This window comes from Natator depressus, chromosome 1 (genome assembly GCF_965152275.1).
Source record: "Natator depressus isolate rNatDep1 chromosome 1, rNatDep2.hap1, whole genome shotgun sequence".
NCBI lineage: Eukaryota > Metazoa > Chordata > Testudines > Cheloniidae > Natator > Natator depressus.
Window position 1 is genome coordinate 235,761,488 of NC_134234.1, and position 15,843 is coordinate 235,777,330.

Genomic DNA, 15,843 nt, shown 5'->3' on the forward strand with positions numbered 1-15,843 from the left:
CAGTCAAGTTTTCACATGCCACGCTACGGACAAGGGGCTAGAGTGGCCACATTTTGGATGGGTACTAGGAATTCTGGGATATGGGCGGTTGGACTCAGGCCCACAGAAGTCAGTGTAGATGCTGGAGCTGCCCCAGGTTGGGACTCCGGGTTCAACCGTTCCTTTTCTTATCTTTAGTGCTGTTGCTATTTGCTGATTGATGAGCAATGCCTTTCACTAACATGCTTGAGAAAACTTAACATAATACTATCAGAGTAGCAGCCGTGTTAGTCTGTATCCGCAAAAAGAAAAGGAGTACTTGTGGCACCTTAGGAACTATCCAGTTTATTTGAGCGTAAGCTTTCATGAGCTACAGCTTGCATCCGATGAAGTGAGCTGTAGCTCACGAAAGCTTATGCTCAGATAAATTGGTTAGTCTCTAAGGTACCACAAGTCCTCCTTTTCTTTTTGCATAATACTATCATCATCTAGGAAAGAAGAAATCATTTGCTCTGGCAATAATTATTGACTTGAAATAATTACAACTGTTCAGACACATTTCAGCTTAAATGAGACATACATCAGAAAGCCAAGTTGGGTGAGGTAATATCTTTTATTAGACCCACTTCTGTTGGTGAAAGAGAACAAGCTTCTGAACTGCACAGTCCTTCAGCTCTATCCTTTCACCAGCAGAAGTTGCTGCAATAGAAGATATTACCTCACCCACCATGTCTCCCTAATATCCTAGGACCAACATGGCTACAACAACACTGCAAACGTACGCACCAGAGCACAGTTTGATATCCGAACACTGATATCTGTATCCGCATCCAGACAATAGTGTGTGTGTGTCTTTCTAACTGTATTGAAAATAGAGTTGAAAGAAAATTCTTTAGATACGTATGTTCCTGGACCTAAAAACAAGCAGGTGGATATTTTTAATCCTATCTATTTAGCCTAGTTAACAACTCAAGTGTTTGACAGCCAGGTAACATCTGTTTCTGTCCCTGCAGGCTAGCTTTATTCATGAAGATATTGAAAGTGCAATCAGCGACAGCAAAGCGGGGAAACAAAAGAAGAGGCTTGACACGCTCAGGTAAAAAACTTCCAGGTAGTATCAGGAACAGTCTAGTAGAAAGTAATTTAAAATCACCCTTTCTTTTTCTCCCCCATTCTCCTCTTTCCAACTCTACTATTCTTTACTATTTTGTGGTAATCTTCTGGATAGTATACACCCACCATCAGGGACAACAGCTTGATTTATTTCTCTCTCACTGTCGAAATTTACAGCTTCTGTTCTTAACTCTCTCCTACTCCAATGGTATACATAACTGTGTTCAGTTGGGAGAATGTGGCCACTTCCTCTAGTGGGTGAGAACAGCTTTTATGTGTTAAGGATAGGGGAGTGGAGTGCATTGAATTCAGAGACGATTAATGTCTGATGTTCCTAAAACTTCATGCTTCAAGTGATCACCTTCAGGGGTCAGGGCGGGTTTCCCCCCCCCCCCCCCAAATGTATTCTGGGTTTTCTTTGGTTGGTTGTTTCTTTTCTCTGAATCCTCAGAGATGGCCACAGCTGGAGATGGCACCCTGGATGGGGTGGGTTGGTGCTGTGAGGAGGTACCAAGCATAGTCTCTTTCAGGTGCTTTCCTGGCTGATTCTTGCTCACACACTCAAGGGTCGAACTAATTGCCATATATGGGGCCAGGAGGGAGTTTTCCCCCCAGGTCAGATTGGCAGTGGCCTTGAGGGCGTGATGGAGGGTGAGGTACACCTTCTTCTGCAGGATGGTATGCAGGTTGCTTGCCAGGATCATGTGGGTGAATCTCACTTAATCTGTTTCCTGGCATTGTGGGGGCCTCAGGCACTGGTGCACTTCTGTCCCTCCCATTCTCTCCCTGTGGCACATAATAGTCTAGTCTCTGCTGATCTGTAGTACTTTGGTCTAATTCTGGGGGTTAGTTTTAGTGCGCAGGTGCTATGTGCTGGTGGTGGCCTGTGATATACAGGAGGTCAGACTAGATGCTTTGCTGGCCTTAAACTCTGATTAATACAGAAGTGAAGTATCATGGGGATTCAGAAATAATAGAGGAGATTTTCAAAGGCATGAATGAGAGTTAATGGGAATTTGGCACCTATTTGCCCTTTGTGCCTTTGAAAATCTCTCCCAGTAATGCTTAGCTTATATAAAATTTTTCATCTGTAGCTCTCCATACACCATACAAAGATAATTATGTATTAATTTCACATTGTACAGATGGGGAAAATGGAGACAAGTTAATGATCTGGTAAAGGGAGTAAGCAACATGTGTTCATGGAGTTCACATATAATAACACAGGCTTCGATCTTTCAAACAGTCACGCACATGCTTAATTTTACTCATGGGCTTAAAGTTAAATTGCTGCATTTGTGTGTGGAAGACCATGGCTTAAATTAGGAGCAGTTTCCAACAGGTATGAGGACAAGTAGTAATACCAAAAGGACCTGGAAACATTAGAAACAATGCAGAAAATTAAAATAGCAAGATTTAGTTTGGGAAAGTGCAAGTCAATGCATCTCGGGAAAAATTATCTGAAATGCAATGTTGTGTGGTAGAACCCAGGAAGCGGTAATGCTATAAAGGCTGCAAAGGCCGACGGTGTATGGCAGATTAGAGTTTGCCATGCATTATGGCGTCATGTGCAGGCATGAAGTCAGAGAAAGAAGATACTAGTTCCTCTGTATATGCCACAATCATGACTACTCCAGAAATACTGCATTCAGGCCTGGTCTACACTTAAAACATATGCCACCACAACTATGTCGGCTAGAAAAAAATCACACCCCTTAGCCAACATGCTTGTGCTGGCAGAACCCCCAGTGTAGGCATCACTATAAGGTAGAAGAGTGCTTCTGTCAGTGTAGCTGATGATGTCTGGGGAAGCGGTGGTGTTATGCAGGCAGAAAACCTCCTTCTGTTGGCTTACGCTGCAGCAGCCGCACTAGGGGGCTATCCCAGCGTAGCCATGCCAGAGCAATATGGACATAGCCTCAGTCTGGATACCAAATTATCCCAAAGATATTGAGAAATTGGAGGAAGTATGGAGAACAACAAAAAGAATGACTGGAGGAACTAACTTTGGAGGGAAGATTTAATGTGTAATTATTAATCTAGAGACAAATAAAACAGGACACATATTTACCAATATTTGAAGGGTGTGAATAGGAGGAATGATATAGAATTCAGAGGGGGGGGAGAAATAGGGTTAATATGGTGGGGGCAGAGGAGAAACCTGTTTGACAATAAGGTCTCTCAGGCTGCTGAATAGTGTGCCAAGGAAAATGACAGAAAGCCCTATTGCTTGTGGTATTTAAAACTGTATGGGATAAAATGCTAGAAAATGTACTGTAGGGGACAATCCTGCATTTGTAGCGAGCAGAGTCAGACTAAATGTTGATAGGGATTCCCCCCCCACACCTCCAAATTCAGTCATTAAGTTTAATTAGTTCAGCTTTAAGAAATAGGTGGTTGACAGCCCCTCTTAGGAAATCAACGGCTTGATAATGAATTTGTGGTGCTCCCTCCTGTCAGCTTACTTCTAATGAAGACTCCAGGCTACCCCACTCTACATGTGATGGCCTGACTCCTAATATGTCCCAGTCACTAAATTCATCTCTGCTATCTAATTATATAGCCTGGTTGAACATTCTTTTGTAGAAAGGATTTAATGGATAATTATACTCTATCAGGCTTTTTCATATGACCAAAGGATAGTTTTCTTGGTATCCTTGTGCATGTTTCTCATATGTACTGAGTTAGCAATGCTTAATATTCATAGAAAGAGTTTATCACAGAGCAGTCTTTCAAGTATGCTCAATTTACTTACAAATGACAGACCCGAGTACTGCTAACTTTTTACGTCTGACAAAGAGTGACATGTCACGTATCTGAGATTTCCCTCTACGCCCACTTGTCTTTTCCAGTAGCACATAAGAAGGGAGAGAATTTTTTTCCCCAAGCTTCATCTCTGGTTTGTTATATTTCTTTAGGATGATTTCCAAAGCTGACAGCTCTATTCCTCCACCTCCGAAAGCGCCCGCTCCTGTTCCCCCAGGTACTGTCACACAGGTGGATGTCAGAAGCCGAGTGGCAGCCTGGTCTGCTTGGGCAGCTGAACAAGGAGACTGTGAGTACTGCTGGGAATTGACGGTGTTGGTAATTGACTGATTGGCAATGTTCTGGGCAGTATGTTTGCATGTTGCCAACAAATAAAAAGAATAATTACAAACAGAAGCTCCATGAAGATTATGGTAATTGGGGCTAAAAATAGAAAAGACCAATTGAATCATCTGCTCCATTCCCAATGGGGCAGATCAGGGCTATTCTCTATTGTACACCTTCTACTGTTTTGTTCACTCTAGTTTTAAATGCCCCAAGCTGCCACTTCCCTAGAGAGACAATTTGATGGTCTAGTAGATTTGGCTGTCGGAGTCCGAGCTGTCTCATTCATCCCAATTTTTCCTTTTCTGAATTTGTGTCAAGTATCAGAGGGATAGCCTTGTTAGTCTGTATCCACGAAAACAACGAGGCGTCTGATGGCACCTTAAAGACTAAGGGCTTGTCTAAGCTACTGCACGGGGTCGATCTAAGATATGCAACTTCAGCTACATGAATAGCGTAGCTGAAGTCGACGTACTTAGATCTACTCACTGCGGTGTCTTCACTGCGGTAAGTCGACAGCTGACATTCTCCTGTCGACTCCGCTTGCGCTCCTCGTTCTGGTGGAGTACCTGAGTCAACAGGAGAGTGCTCAGCGGTCGATTTATCGCAGTCTATACTAGACGCGATAAATGACAGCCCCCTCCCAGCCCCTCCGCGCCCGCTGGATCTATCCCTGCCCACTGATCTGGTGGGTAGTGTAGATAAGCCCTAACAGTCTTTAGTCTTTAAGGTGCCACTGGACTCCTCGTTTTTTTTTTTATTTGTTTGTTTACTCCATTTCTGTGATATTGAAATACCCAGAATTGAGCATGATGTTCTAGGCTCTGTCCGTGAAAGTTAACTGAAGTCAGGCTGCTGCCTGGCCCTGCTGATGTGCATAATACTTACTACACAGCATAGCTCCAGTAACTTCAGTGATGTTGTGCTCAGTAATAGGGAATTTGCAAGATCAAACCCTTGCGTGGTAAATTTCTCAGGGCAACAACTTGGCTTGTTTTTTTTTTTTTTTTATTTCTCAGCTAATCACTATGATAAAAAGCTGACTAAGGTGTTGGACTCCACTTCTCTTCATTTTTAAGCAAATGGTGTGGCTAAATTGGCTGGTCATCTTTACAAGTCGAAACAAAAGTGTGTAACAGGACTGTAGAAAAATGAAAAATATGAATGATTCATATCTTCTGTGCAGGGCTTCAGATTTTTGACTGTAATGGAAAAACCTGCTTTCTCTCAGAAAAAAATTGAAACTATTGCTAATTTGGAAATAATGCAACTACTTTCAGTAGAATAGAATATGTTTAAAGAATAATTTTGGGTACATTGAGTTTTTGACGTTTTTACTTTTAAAGGTTTCTTATTAAAATAAAAAAGCAAAAGAATCCATTATTCATGAAGGTTTTTATCCCATTTTCTGTTTGTTGAATGAAAGTATTCGTTAACAGAGTGTACAACTGTGCAGCACAAAGCACTTTAAAATGTCCACAGAAGGCAATAATGGTCAGAACATTTTTACATACCACCACACAGCATTATGTGCTACATCAAGCAAAGGCTAATTTGTTCTTTTGTTTGAATTTCTCTTCATTTAAAAGTGTTTGTGGTGGTGTTTTTTGTAAAGTGGACTCTTACTGAATTGTGTTCCTGACAATTATATAATTTTTTTTCTATTTGTGCGGATATTTTCTAAATTGTCGTAACTGAAACCTCCCACAGTTAAGTAGATTCAAGTGCCGTAGCCTTTAATAAAACTTATTCTTAAAAATGCAAACTTAGAATGGTTCCCTGTAACATTAAGATTTGCTGTTTTCAAAGAAGAATCACTAATTGAGTCTGCCCTTCTGTACTTGTGCACTACTATCTTATCACTTCATTTCCCTCCTCTCAGCCAGCCTCTCTTGCCTGATTTGTCAGTTTCACACAACTGTCCCCATGCCTTTTTTTCCATTTTGCCCTTTTCATATGGAATGCCCTCCTTGAATTGATGCTTGAGATCACATCCCTTATCCCCATCCTCCTTCTCCTCAAGACCTACTTCTGCTGCGAATGTTATCCAAAAACAGTGAATTAAGAGTGACTAAATGAGGATAATCAACACTTTATCCACTTATAATTAGTCAATTGTATATCTTGCCTGCAATCCTCCACTTTGTCATTTGACTTAGGTCCCAATTCTACACACATGAGTAACCTAATTTGTGAAGGTATTCAGTTGACTTCAGTGGTCCTGCTCAGATGTGTAAAGCTAAACACGTGTTTAATTGTTTGCGGGATCAGGCCTTGAGATGGTAAATTCCTCAGGGCAGAGGCTGAATTGGTACGTTATGTGTTTGTACAATGCCTACTACAATGGGGCTTTGTTCTGAACTGGCCCCTTGAGATACTAATGCAATATAAATTAATAATAATTATGAGCCTTTGAGTTGATTATCTCTCACTCAGTTGCAACTTGAGCCTGTTTTATTCTGTTTAAAAGCAATATTTTGAGGCGTTTCCCCTTGTGTTCAGTAAAAACAAAATTAAAGCCCCAGCTATTACAGTGGTGGACACTTAAGAAATGGGAACAAAATATTGACACTGGATTTAAAAAAAAAAAAAAAAAAAGCCCAAAGAAAGAAACAAACACACCTTAAACAGGTCACGGTTTTTTTGCATTTTCTACAAATACAAGATAAATCTGCCCACAGAGATTCTTCATCTCTCCGTGCTATTTTTGAATTGTAAAGTTTTTTTTGTTTTTTTTAAGACATAAGTTCGAGTGCAGTACAGTGGTTTCAAGTAGATCATGTTTTAAATCAGGTATTAAAATGCTTCTTCAAGGGAAACATTAGCATACTTCTCATTTGTCCCTCATTTTTATGAATATCACTTGTCTTAATTGCATAGTTAACTATGCTCCATGCAAATTTGATGTCCCCTCCCTTTTTAGCGTTACAGATGATTTACATAGAAAGAAGGATTCATGAAATCAAGTATTAGAAAGAGTTATTTTACACCAAAGGAAGGAATCTCACAGCATTTTAAGTTGCTTGCATAATTTCCCCCTTCCCCCCTTTGTTGTGGGGTTTTTATTGCACATGGTGTGTTCTACTTTTGGGCGCCAGCAGGTTGAGAGGTATAAACATTGTAGTCTTCCTTGCACTCCTGGCGCAGTGATTCCATATGTAAGATTAGTGTATATGTGGAGCTTTGGCTCTTAGATTCTGATATCCTTTACTGTGTACGTCTTGTCTCTCCTCCCCGCCCCCTGTAGTTGAAAAACCCAGACAGTTCCATGAGCACGAAGAAACAGCTGAGATGATGGCAGCCAGGATTGACAGAGATGTTGTAAGTTAAGATATGTGTGTGTGCAGTGTGTTGTTCAGTATTCTTGAAATGTTGGACGGTTGCTTCAAGAACAGGAAGAGTCTTTTTCACAGGCAAAACACAGTTCCGGGTGAGAGTTTGCCAGTTGTGCCAAACTGTGTGATAGACTTACAAAGGGCTCAAAAAAAGACGGAAATAAGACCATCAAGATCAGATTCAGTTCTGTCCTGTGGAGAACTTGAGCTGTAGGTCTGAGATGTGAGTGCACTAAGACCTTGATTCTGGATAGCACTTCGGCATGTGCTTAAATCCCTTTGAAATCAATGTACCGTAAACACATGCTTAAAGTTAAGCATACTGACATGTTATTCCCTGAATAAGGATGGACCTAAGCAAGTGCTTGAGCTATCCTGAACTGGGGCATGTACTTTCCCCCACTTGGTCCCTTCTCCTCCTGTGATACTCTTATGCGTTGAAAAGAATTTTTTGCATTCATGGAAGAATGTCACATCTACTGGAAAGTGCAACCCTGCATTTCAGCAAGTAATTGTTTTAATACTTTGTTTTACCAGAGAATATGAAATTACAGCTGTTAGAAAATGGCATCACAGGGAAAATTTATGTTTTAACAAAATTTCTGCATTTGCTGCGTGGGAGAAACATAGTGTGCGACTCCAAGCTAATTAAATTTAAAATTTAATAGTCTCAATACTTACTTTTGAAAGCTTTTAATGATCACAACTATTGAAAATAGAGCAAAATGTGAGCTTGAGAAATTTGTAAATGTCAGACATATGATGAATCTGCATAGGCAGTGCTTCCTGGTATTAATGATGAACATAGGAGACTGCTGCTAGGATGCTGTAAATTACAACAAAGTGATTAAATGACTAGCTGTGCCACAGATTAGACAGAGACATTAATGTTGTTCATCTCTTCTGCAGCAAATTCTGAACCATATTCTGGATGACATTGAATATTTTGTTACCAAACTTCAAAAAGCCGCTGAAGCATTTGCTGAACTTTCAAAGAGAAAGAAAACCAAGAAGAATAAAAAGAAAGGACCTGGGGGTAAGAGTTGTTTTCCCTCCCAGCCCCCAGGTCTTTTTATTGCCTTGTTCTTTAAAAGTCATTCATGTAGCTAGTGAATGTGGTTTTGTTTTTCTTATTGCATTGCTTTGTGTTTTTATTGTTATTCATTCACTTTAATTGGACAAGTCACTTTGTTTTCCTTGGCATAGGTCTGGACATACACTGAGATCTAAAAAATTTGGGTTCTAGTAGGTGCGAGGAAGTCCTGTTGCCATCCTTCTCTGGAAGTCGATGGGAGAAAAGGCAGCAGAGCTGAGCCTATGTTAGTAAATATACATGTCCTGAATTACCATAACATCTATATGTATTTTTTTCATTTTATTCTCTAGAGGGAGTTCTCACTCTTCGTGCAAAACCACCACCTCCAGATGAATTTGTTGACTGTTTTCAAAAATTCAAGCATGGCTTTAACCTTCTGGTAAGTAGCTGCCAGCAGCTGAGGCGCCACGGGGCAGGCAGGGGCGACTTTTCCTAGCTTGTTTGAAGTCAGATATAGCATACTCTTTCCCTGCTGCTACAAATTGGCTCTGAGTGCACCTTGATGTGTCACTTTCACCCACGCGTTTTCAGATATCGCCAGCCACCTCCTGTGCTAGAAATGTTTTTGAAGTTTATGATTGTGCAGGTGGAAGTGTGGGAGAAAGGTAGATTTGCCTTTTTATTTTCAAATCTGGTTTCTCTGGTTGCTCCAGTTACTAACAAGTTGTTGTGTTTATTGCACCTCTGCTTCCCCAGAGGCATCTCTTGGGAATAGACCCCAGACAGCTCTCTCCTTTCCCTGGAATGGTGACCACGCTGTCATGCTTTCCCCTGGGCTCTCTACAAGGCGTTCTCTGCAGTAGAGAATTTTGGCCTACCAACTCCCTAGAACATCTGCAACCCAGCACACATCCACGCACGTGGTTGCTAGTGACTGCACACGGATGTTCTTGTCACTATTGGGAATGCCTCATTTTGAGTGAGGCTAGTCCTACATGTCGCTCTCAGCTGTTGCAGCGCCCCTAGAGGCAGCAAGCCTCAGATTGCACCTTCAGCAGAGTTATTAGTCCTTCTAGTGTAATCCCACATTGCTTCAGCCCATCATCCAGTAACGGCCAAGCTGCCTTACTGTAGACCTGAGAGATGGTGCTTGATTGATTTTTGTCTTCAAACTCCCTATTCAGGCCAGGGCTAAAAGCAGTGGCTTTTTGACTGACTGGTTTCATTTCTGCCCAGGGCTGCAGTCCCAATCTCCAACCCCCCACCCCAGAGCAGCAGAGACTTTACAGCGGTGCCATATGACTGGTGAAGTGGTAACAATAATAATAATAATAAAGTTTCACCCTTTTACATTGAAAATGTTAACTGGTTTCTAGAGAGGTTTGTTAGGAAAATGTACAGCTCACTCTTGTATGCTCGCCAGCCTGCACAGCTGTGCTCTTTATTTAGCTTTTCAGTTGTGCTTGTCAGATTCTCTATGCTCATTTACTACCGTTAAATATACGAAAAAACATGAGTCAAATAGGCCATTAAAGAGAGACCTCTCTTATAAACCTCACTAGCCTCAGAGTGCTCCATCCTGTGGTCATCTCTTGCCCTAAACATCACCAGCCATTGGCATCCAGTGCTGCCAACTCAGGTACCCACTTTTGGCATCTTCTCCTCAATATGCCCCAGAGCATCACTGGGAAAACTTAATTTCCTCTGTGCCTCCCTTCAGCTATTGGCTTTTTGTTTCAGTGGTTGTGACAGCAGTGCCACTGAGAGAACTTGTCCTCCTCCTCCTCCTCCAATAACTGAGCCTAATCAGCTTTCTTCTGTTTCTCCTTGGGGAAATGAAATCCCACTGAAGGGGGGGATGTGCTCCAAGAGGCATTTGTAAGGATTGAGAAGGCTACAGAGAAACTACCCCTACGTCACATGCTCTGCAACCACAGTTGTTGAACTTGAAGCAGGAATTAATTCAGGGAAGTTCTATGGCTTGTGTGATGCAGGAGGTCAGACTAGATGATCGCAGGGGTCCCTTCTGGCCTCAAAATCTATGAACCATTGACACTTTGATGTCACCCCCATCTCCATGCCCTTGGGTCTGAGGACGCCAGGCTGAACACAGTAACGAGGCCTTGGTTGAAGCCGATGTAACCTTTTCTTCTTCTGACCCCCACATTCAGCAGCTCTTCCCCAAGGACACCATAAAATCCTCTGCACCAGCATCTTTGGTCAACTGTAAGATGTACTGTGCCAATCAGCTCTATAGTTTATGGGATGCTTCTTCCCAAAGGATAAGTGACCCATATTTTTGTTCAACCTTTGACATTCTATATATAAATGCAGAAATAAATATGACCTGCACTTTAATTCCATAACTAAGGTTTTTTCTTTTAAAGGATGATTCTACTGCATACTATTCAATCGTCATAGAAGTTACCAGTTTGTTTTTTCTCTTTTCCCCCCCCCCCCCTTCAGGCTAAATTAAAGTCCCACATCCAGAACCCTAGTGCACCCGAATTGGTTCATTTTCTGTTTACACCATTAAATATGGTAAGATTTGATCTTCAATGTGTCCTTCAGACCTGCTTTGTTTAAATGCTCTAGAACCCTTTAAAATATGAGGCTAAAAATGTATTGTTAATGATGACCAGTTATGGGAAAAAATCACTTATTTATTTTAGAATTAGAAAATATCCTAGAAAATCAGGATGCTAATTTTGTTTATATTCATTTCCATCATTTAAATAAATTCAGTTCACTAAATTGTCCTTTTTCTAAAGTGTGTGTGTGTGTGTGTGTGTGTATACACATATGTATTTACATTTTTCCCTTACTGATTTTTTTCTTAACATTAAAAAAGAAACACAAAACTAATACCTCATATTTACACAAAGTGGAAGGAGAATTAAATATATATGCACCAGAATGAGGAATAAACAGCATTTACAGGAGAGTTAAATGCTTTTTGATCATGGCAATACAAAGGTACACATCATGTTGTATCTAAAACCCAGGAAGCTAAATAGTATTAGAAGAATAATTGTCAAAAGTGGGTCCAAATTTAAGATGGTAGATGAAGACCATAGTGATAAGACTGTCCAGCCCCAATAGCTTGTCATGCATCTTGTATCCAGATTACTGTGATTGGTCAATGCAATGTTAGCTCTTCAATGGTCTTTTTATAAGGATAAAATGTTTATTAGCAGTAGCACAACTGTCTTGTACTCAAACATTCCGTAGTGTTGAAGTGTTTAGTCTACATATTCAGTGGAATGTCCCTTTCTTGTGGTCCATATGTCTCCAAACTCCGGGCTTTATAAAGATGATTATGGGCTAATTATTTGAGTTTTACTTCCTATGCACACACATTACGCACAAAAAACTATTTGAAAAGAATATTATTAAGGTTGCAATGAAAAGCACTTGAAAATTAGGAAATGCCAGAAGTAAATTTGCTTATGGAACCTAAAATCAGCTCCCTTTTGCATATGTGTTCTGACACTGCCTTTAATCCCGTACTATTTTTTCCACAGGACCCCTGCCTTATTCATTGCACAGAATGAATGGACCACACTTAGTAAGGGGGTATTGAATATATTTTTTTCCCCTCGTTGTTCAATGCGTGGTCCCAAGCCTTATTTACTGCACACGATTCAAACACTGCTTGGAAGTCAGTCTTATTAATTTCCTCCTGGGCTTTTCTATGGTACTCGTCAGTACAGTAGCTGAGTACTTCACAAACGTTAATGAAGTTATTTTCACAACTCCCCAGCAAAATGAGGTGGCATTTTATAGATGGAGAGCTGAGACACAGAGAAGTTAAGGTCAAAGCATCCACTAATTTTAGGTGTCCAATTTGAGATACCTTGGACCTGTTTTTTCAGATTACTTAACAGCAGTTCATTTGTTCAAAGTATAGCTCCCGTTCACTTCAGTTGCAGCTGTGAGTGTTCAGCACCGCTGTAAATCAGACCCCAGGGTCTCAAGTCAGGCACCCAGAAAATGGGGAATGCACAATGAGTGATCCCTGTGAAAAGTTAGGTTTAAGTGATATCACATGAGAACTTTGTGGCAGAGATAGAATCCAGTTGTCCAGAGTAGTATTCAACTGCTTGAACCATGAGACCGTCATTTCTGTTCCTGCAGTCCCCTGCCTCGTTCAGCCTAAGTCCTATGCCTAATTTTTCATTTGTTGCCCCTCGTAATCATTTGCCTACTGGGCTCAGTGGCTCCTCCACTTTAAGGGAGTGGCCTTTAGTTTTGGGCAGGCCTAGGCCTGTCCATCCCAGTCACCTTCCAACTTCTACAACAAATGAGACAGGTCCTATAAACAACAGCCTCTTGAGCTACACAGCCCTGATTCAACCTAGAGCAGGTCCATTTTGTACACTGAGTGAGCCGGGGTCCTGGGGGAGAGGGGAGTACGTGATCATGCAATTAAGGATTGTATCATACTGCATGTGCACAAGGGGCTGAATTAAGGTGGCACAGACAACCTTAGTTCTAGAATTTTCCTAACTTTTGAGTGTGTGTTTTTGCAGTCTCAGTAATGGTCTTTTAACGTAGTGTTTGTGTGTAATAGCCCAGGTTTTTAAAAAATCAAACCTCAAAAACAAAAGTTTCATCATATTGACACCCACATAGTTCATCAACAGAACTGGCACCTTTAAGGTCCACAGCTCAGACCTGTGTCACTTCAGCTAAAGGAGTGACTGACACCATACTAGCTTGTCGTCGTCTATGTGGACCAGCACTAGAGGGGGAGGAGACATGCACTTTCCTAGTGGGTTTCACAGATATTTGCTGACAGCAGAGAAATGGTGAGACTTGAGTTCTATTCCAGGGTCTGGAGATCTCTCTAGTGGCCACAGACCTTTCTGCCACTGTAAGCTTGTCCTCTCTAACTTGCACCCAACCCACTTTTTCCCTGGCTCCTTGTCCCAGGCCCATTCTCCGGTTCTCATTCCCCAGTCCCAGTCTTCCTCCCTGGGTTCCTAATCCAATTTGTGTCTTCCCTCTCCCTGGCTCCTTGTCCCAGTCTCCCTGCCCAATCAGTCCAGCCTCCTCCCATCCTCCAACTTCTGATACAATCTATGTTGCCTCCCTGCCAACTGACTCCCAATCTCACCCCCTGTTGCCCTCAGTGGCTCCTAGTCCCAGTCTCCTTGTCCAAACAGTCATAGTCCCTCTGAACTCTGTCCTCTCTCCCCAACTCCCACTCCAGTCTTAGGAACAAGGAGCTTAGTAAGACTGTCTACTCCTTTCTCTTACCCCTGGTCTGGTTCCCTCTTCATTCAAATCAGATGGCTTCCTCCTCTGTCCTGCCTGGTGTCAGCAGGGAAGTCATTGAGAGCACCAGAGAGAGGTAGGCTCAGGCTCCCTACTCTTAGTTCTGGTGCCTTGTCTTGTCTTGTCTTGTCTTGTCTGGCTGGGAACAGCAATTATAAGGAAGCCCTTCAGATTCCCTGTAAACTCTGGACTAAAGCATGCTCATTCATGCTGTAGAGATGGTGCATGTGCAGTCTGGTCTGCAGTAGGAGCTGAGAGTGGATGGAGCATGGCTAATGCTCATGAAATCTTCGGAGAGTTTAGCTTGGACAGTTTAGTTGCTAAATGAGAGATTTCAAAGGCTTATTATTTGGCCAACCATGGGTAGATTTTCATAGGAACAGCAAAAGGCCAGATGCAAAGACCACACACCTTGCTAAATTCCAAGTTCCTGCTCCAAAGCATGGGGGTGCTAGAGCATCTCAAAAAAATGTTTTCGACACGGGCAAAAAAAACGTTTCCCTACCCCCACTCCTGGAAACAGCTGAACCGTTTTGCCTGAAAAGTTTCCCCCTTCGCCACAAAAAAAATCAAAACAACAAAACACCACATGAGCCTTGAAGCAGACACGTGTCATTTTTCAGTTCAAACACTTAAAGTCTGGTAAAGTTATAAGCTACTGCAAACAGGGTCTTATTATGGGAAGTATTGAGTAACCTTAATAATAGGCAGTCCCCTTCCCCCTCTATAGTTTTTTGTTGGTTCTTTCTACACAGTCTTCTATGATGTTCCTGCTGCTTTTCATACCACTTTTTCTTCCCATTCCCTGTTTCTTCCCTGTGTTCCCCATTTATTCCTATCCTTGTTTACTCTTTGTTTTTCACCAAACATGACCCAGTCCCCCATCAATCTTGTCCCTTATTTCCCCTTTTTTTCCCTTGGCTCTGGTGCTAGTTGCCTTGTAAACCTGATCATATTACTCAATTGCTTTGGATGATTCTGAACAGGTGGTTGGGCTCCCTCATGGAACACCATGCATCATGTTTACATTGCTTCATGACAGAATTTTTACACAGATCCATTACACAGAAGTCTGAACTTTCCTTTACTCTATTGAATCTTTGACCTGTCCTGGACAAGATGGGCTGGAAGGACACTTCAGTCATCATCATTTTCAGCTTGTCTACACATAAAAGTTGTATTAGTTTAACTTAAATTTGTTTAAACAAACTAGTTCAACTTTTGTGTGAGATCTCTCATATATCTGTTTAAACCTAGCTTATAGAAATTTAGTTTGCATCTGTAAATTTACAGGCACAAGGTCAACTGATATGAGCCAGTTTAAACAGATATAAGAGTGTCTGCACACAAAGTTGAACTGGTTTGACTAAAAGGTGTGGTTTTATACAGATTTTGAGTTTGAGTACACTGTGTGCATCAGAGGCGCATAAATTGCAGAGCGCTCCAACATAATCGCTCTTTAAATCCCCGTGGTGTGTAGTAAATGTCCATGGATGCACTTTGTTGTAGTCCTATTTGTTGGGACTACATCAGAGTGTTCTAGGTGTGCACTGCTGCCTACTACACAAAAGCCCTTAATTAAACTGGTATAACTTTGTGTGTACATCAGACTTTGGCAAAAGCCACCAATAGAGTGGGTAGCCTAGAATTCTTACTGCTTTAAATTTTGCATGGTTTATTGTCAGAATTGATTCTCTGTTACTCCTCAATACAATAAATAGTTCTTTAAAAAAAAATCTTGATTTAGGTGGTGCAGGCAACTGGAGGTCCAGAGCTTGCTAGTACGGTACTCAGCCCTCTCCTAACAAAGGATACCATAGATTTCTTGCGTTACACTATCGATAGTGAGGAAGGACAACTATGGATGTCATTGGGTGACACGTGGACCAAAGCCAGGTACGAAAATATCTTTACTGACTTTATAGATGATCTTTGAATATATATTTGGATTTATTAACATTGTCTATATCAGCCAAAGAAGCAAAATCCCTTTTAGTAGTCTAAATTTTT

At 41.4% G+C, this 15,843-nt stretch overlaps 1 protein-coding gene across 6 annotated transcripts in view; it reads left to right on the forward strand.

Annotated features, from left to right (window-relative positions):
- The window catches only part of EPS8 (EGFR pathway substrate 8, signaling adaptor), a 199,289-nt gene that overhangs the window by 139,664 nt on the left and 43,782 nt on the right, over nucleotides 1–15,843 (forward strand). For all 6 annotated transcript variants that reach the window (XM_074938382.1, XM_074938416.1, XM_074938391.1 and 3 more), the window contains 7 exons: nucleotides 993–1,075; nucleotides 4,011–4,147; nucleotides 7,430–7,503; nucleotides 8,427–8,553; nucleotides 8,904–8,992; nucleotides 11,020–11,094; nucleotides 15,581–15,729. In XM_074938382.1, the coding sequence (XP_074794483.1) occupies nucleotides 993–1,075; nucleotides 4,011–4,147; nucleotides 7,430–7,503; nucleotides 8,427–8,553; nucleotides 8,904–8,992; nucleotides 11,020–11,094; nucleotides 15,581–15,729 (734 nt within the window). The remainder of the gene's footprint in view (nucleotides 1–992; nucleotides 1,076–4,010; nucleotides 4,148–7,429; nucleotides 7,504–8,426; nucleotides 8,554–8,903; nucleotides 8,993–11,019; nucleotides 11,095–15,580; nucleotides 15,730–15,843) is intronic.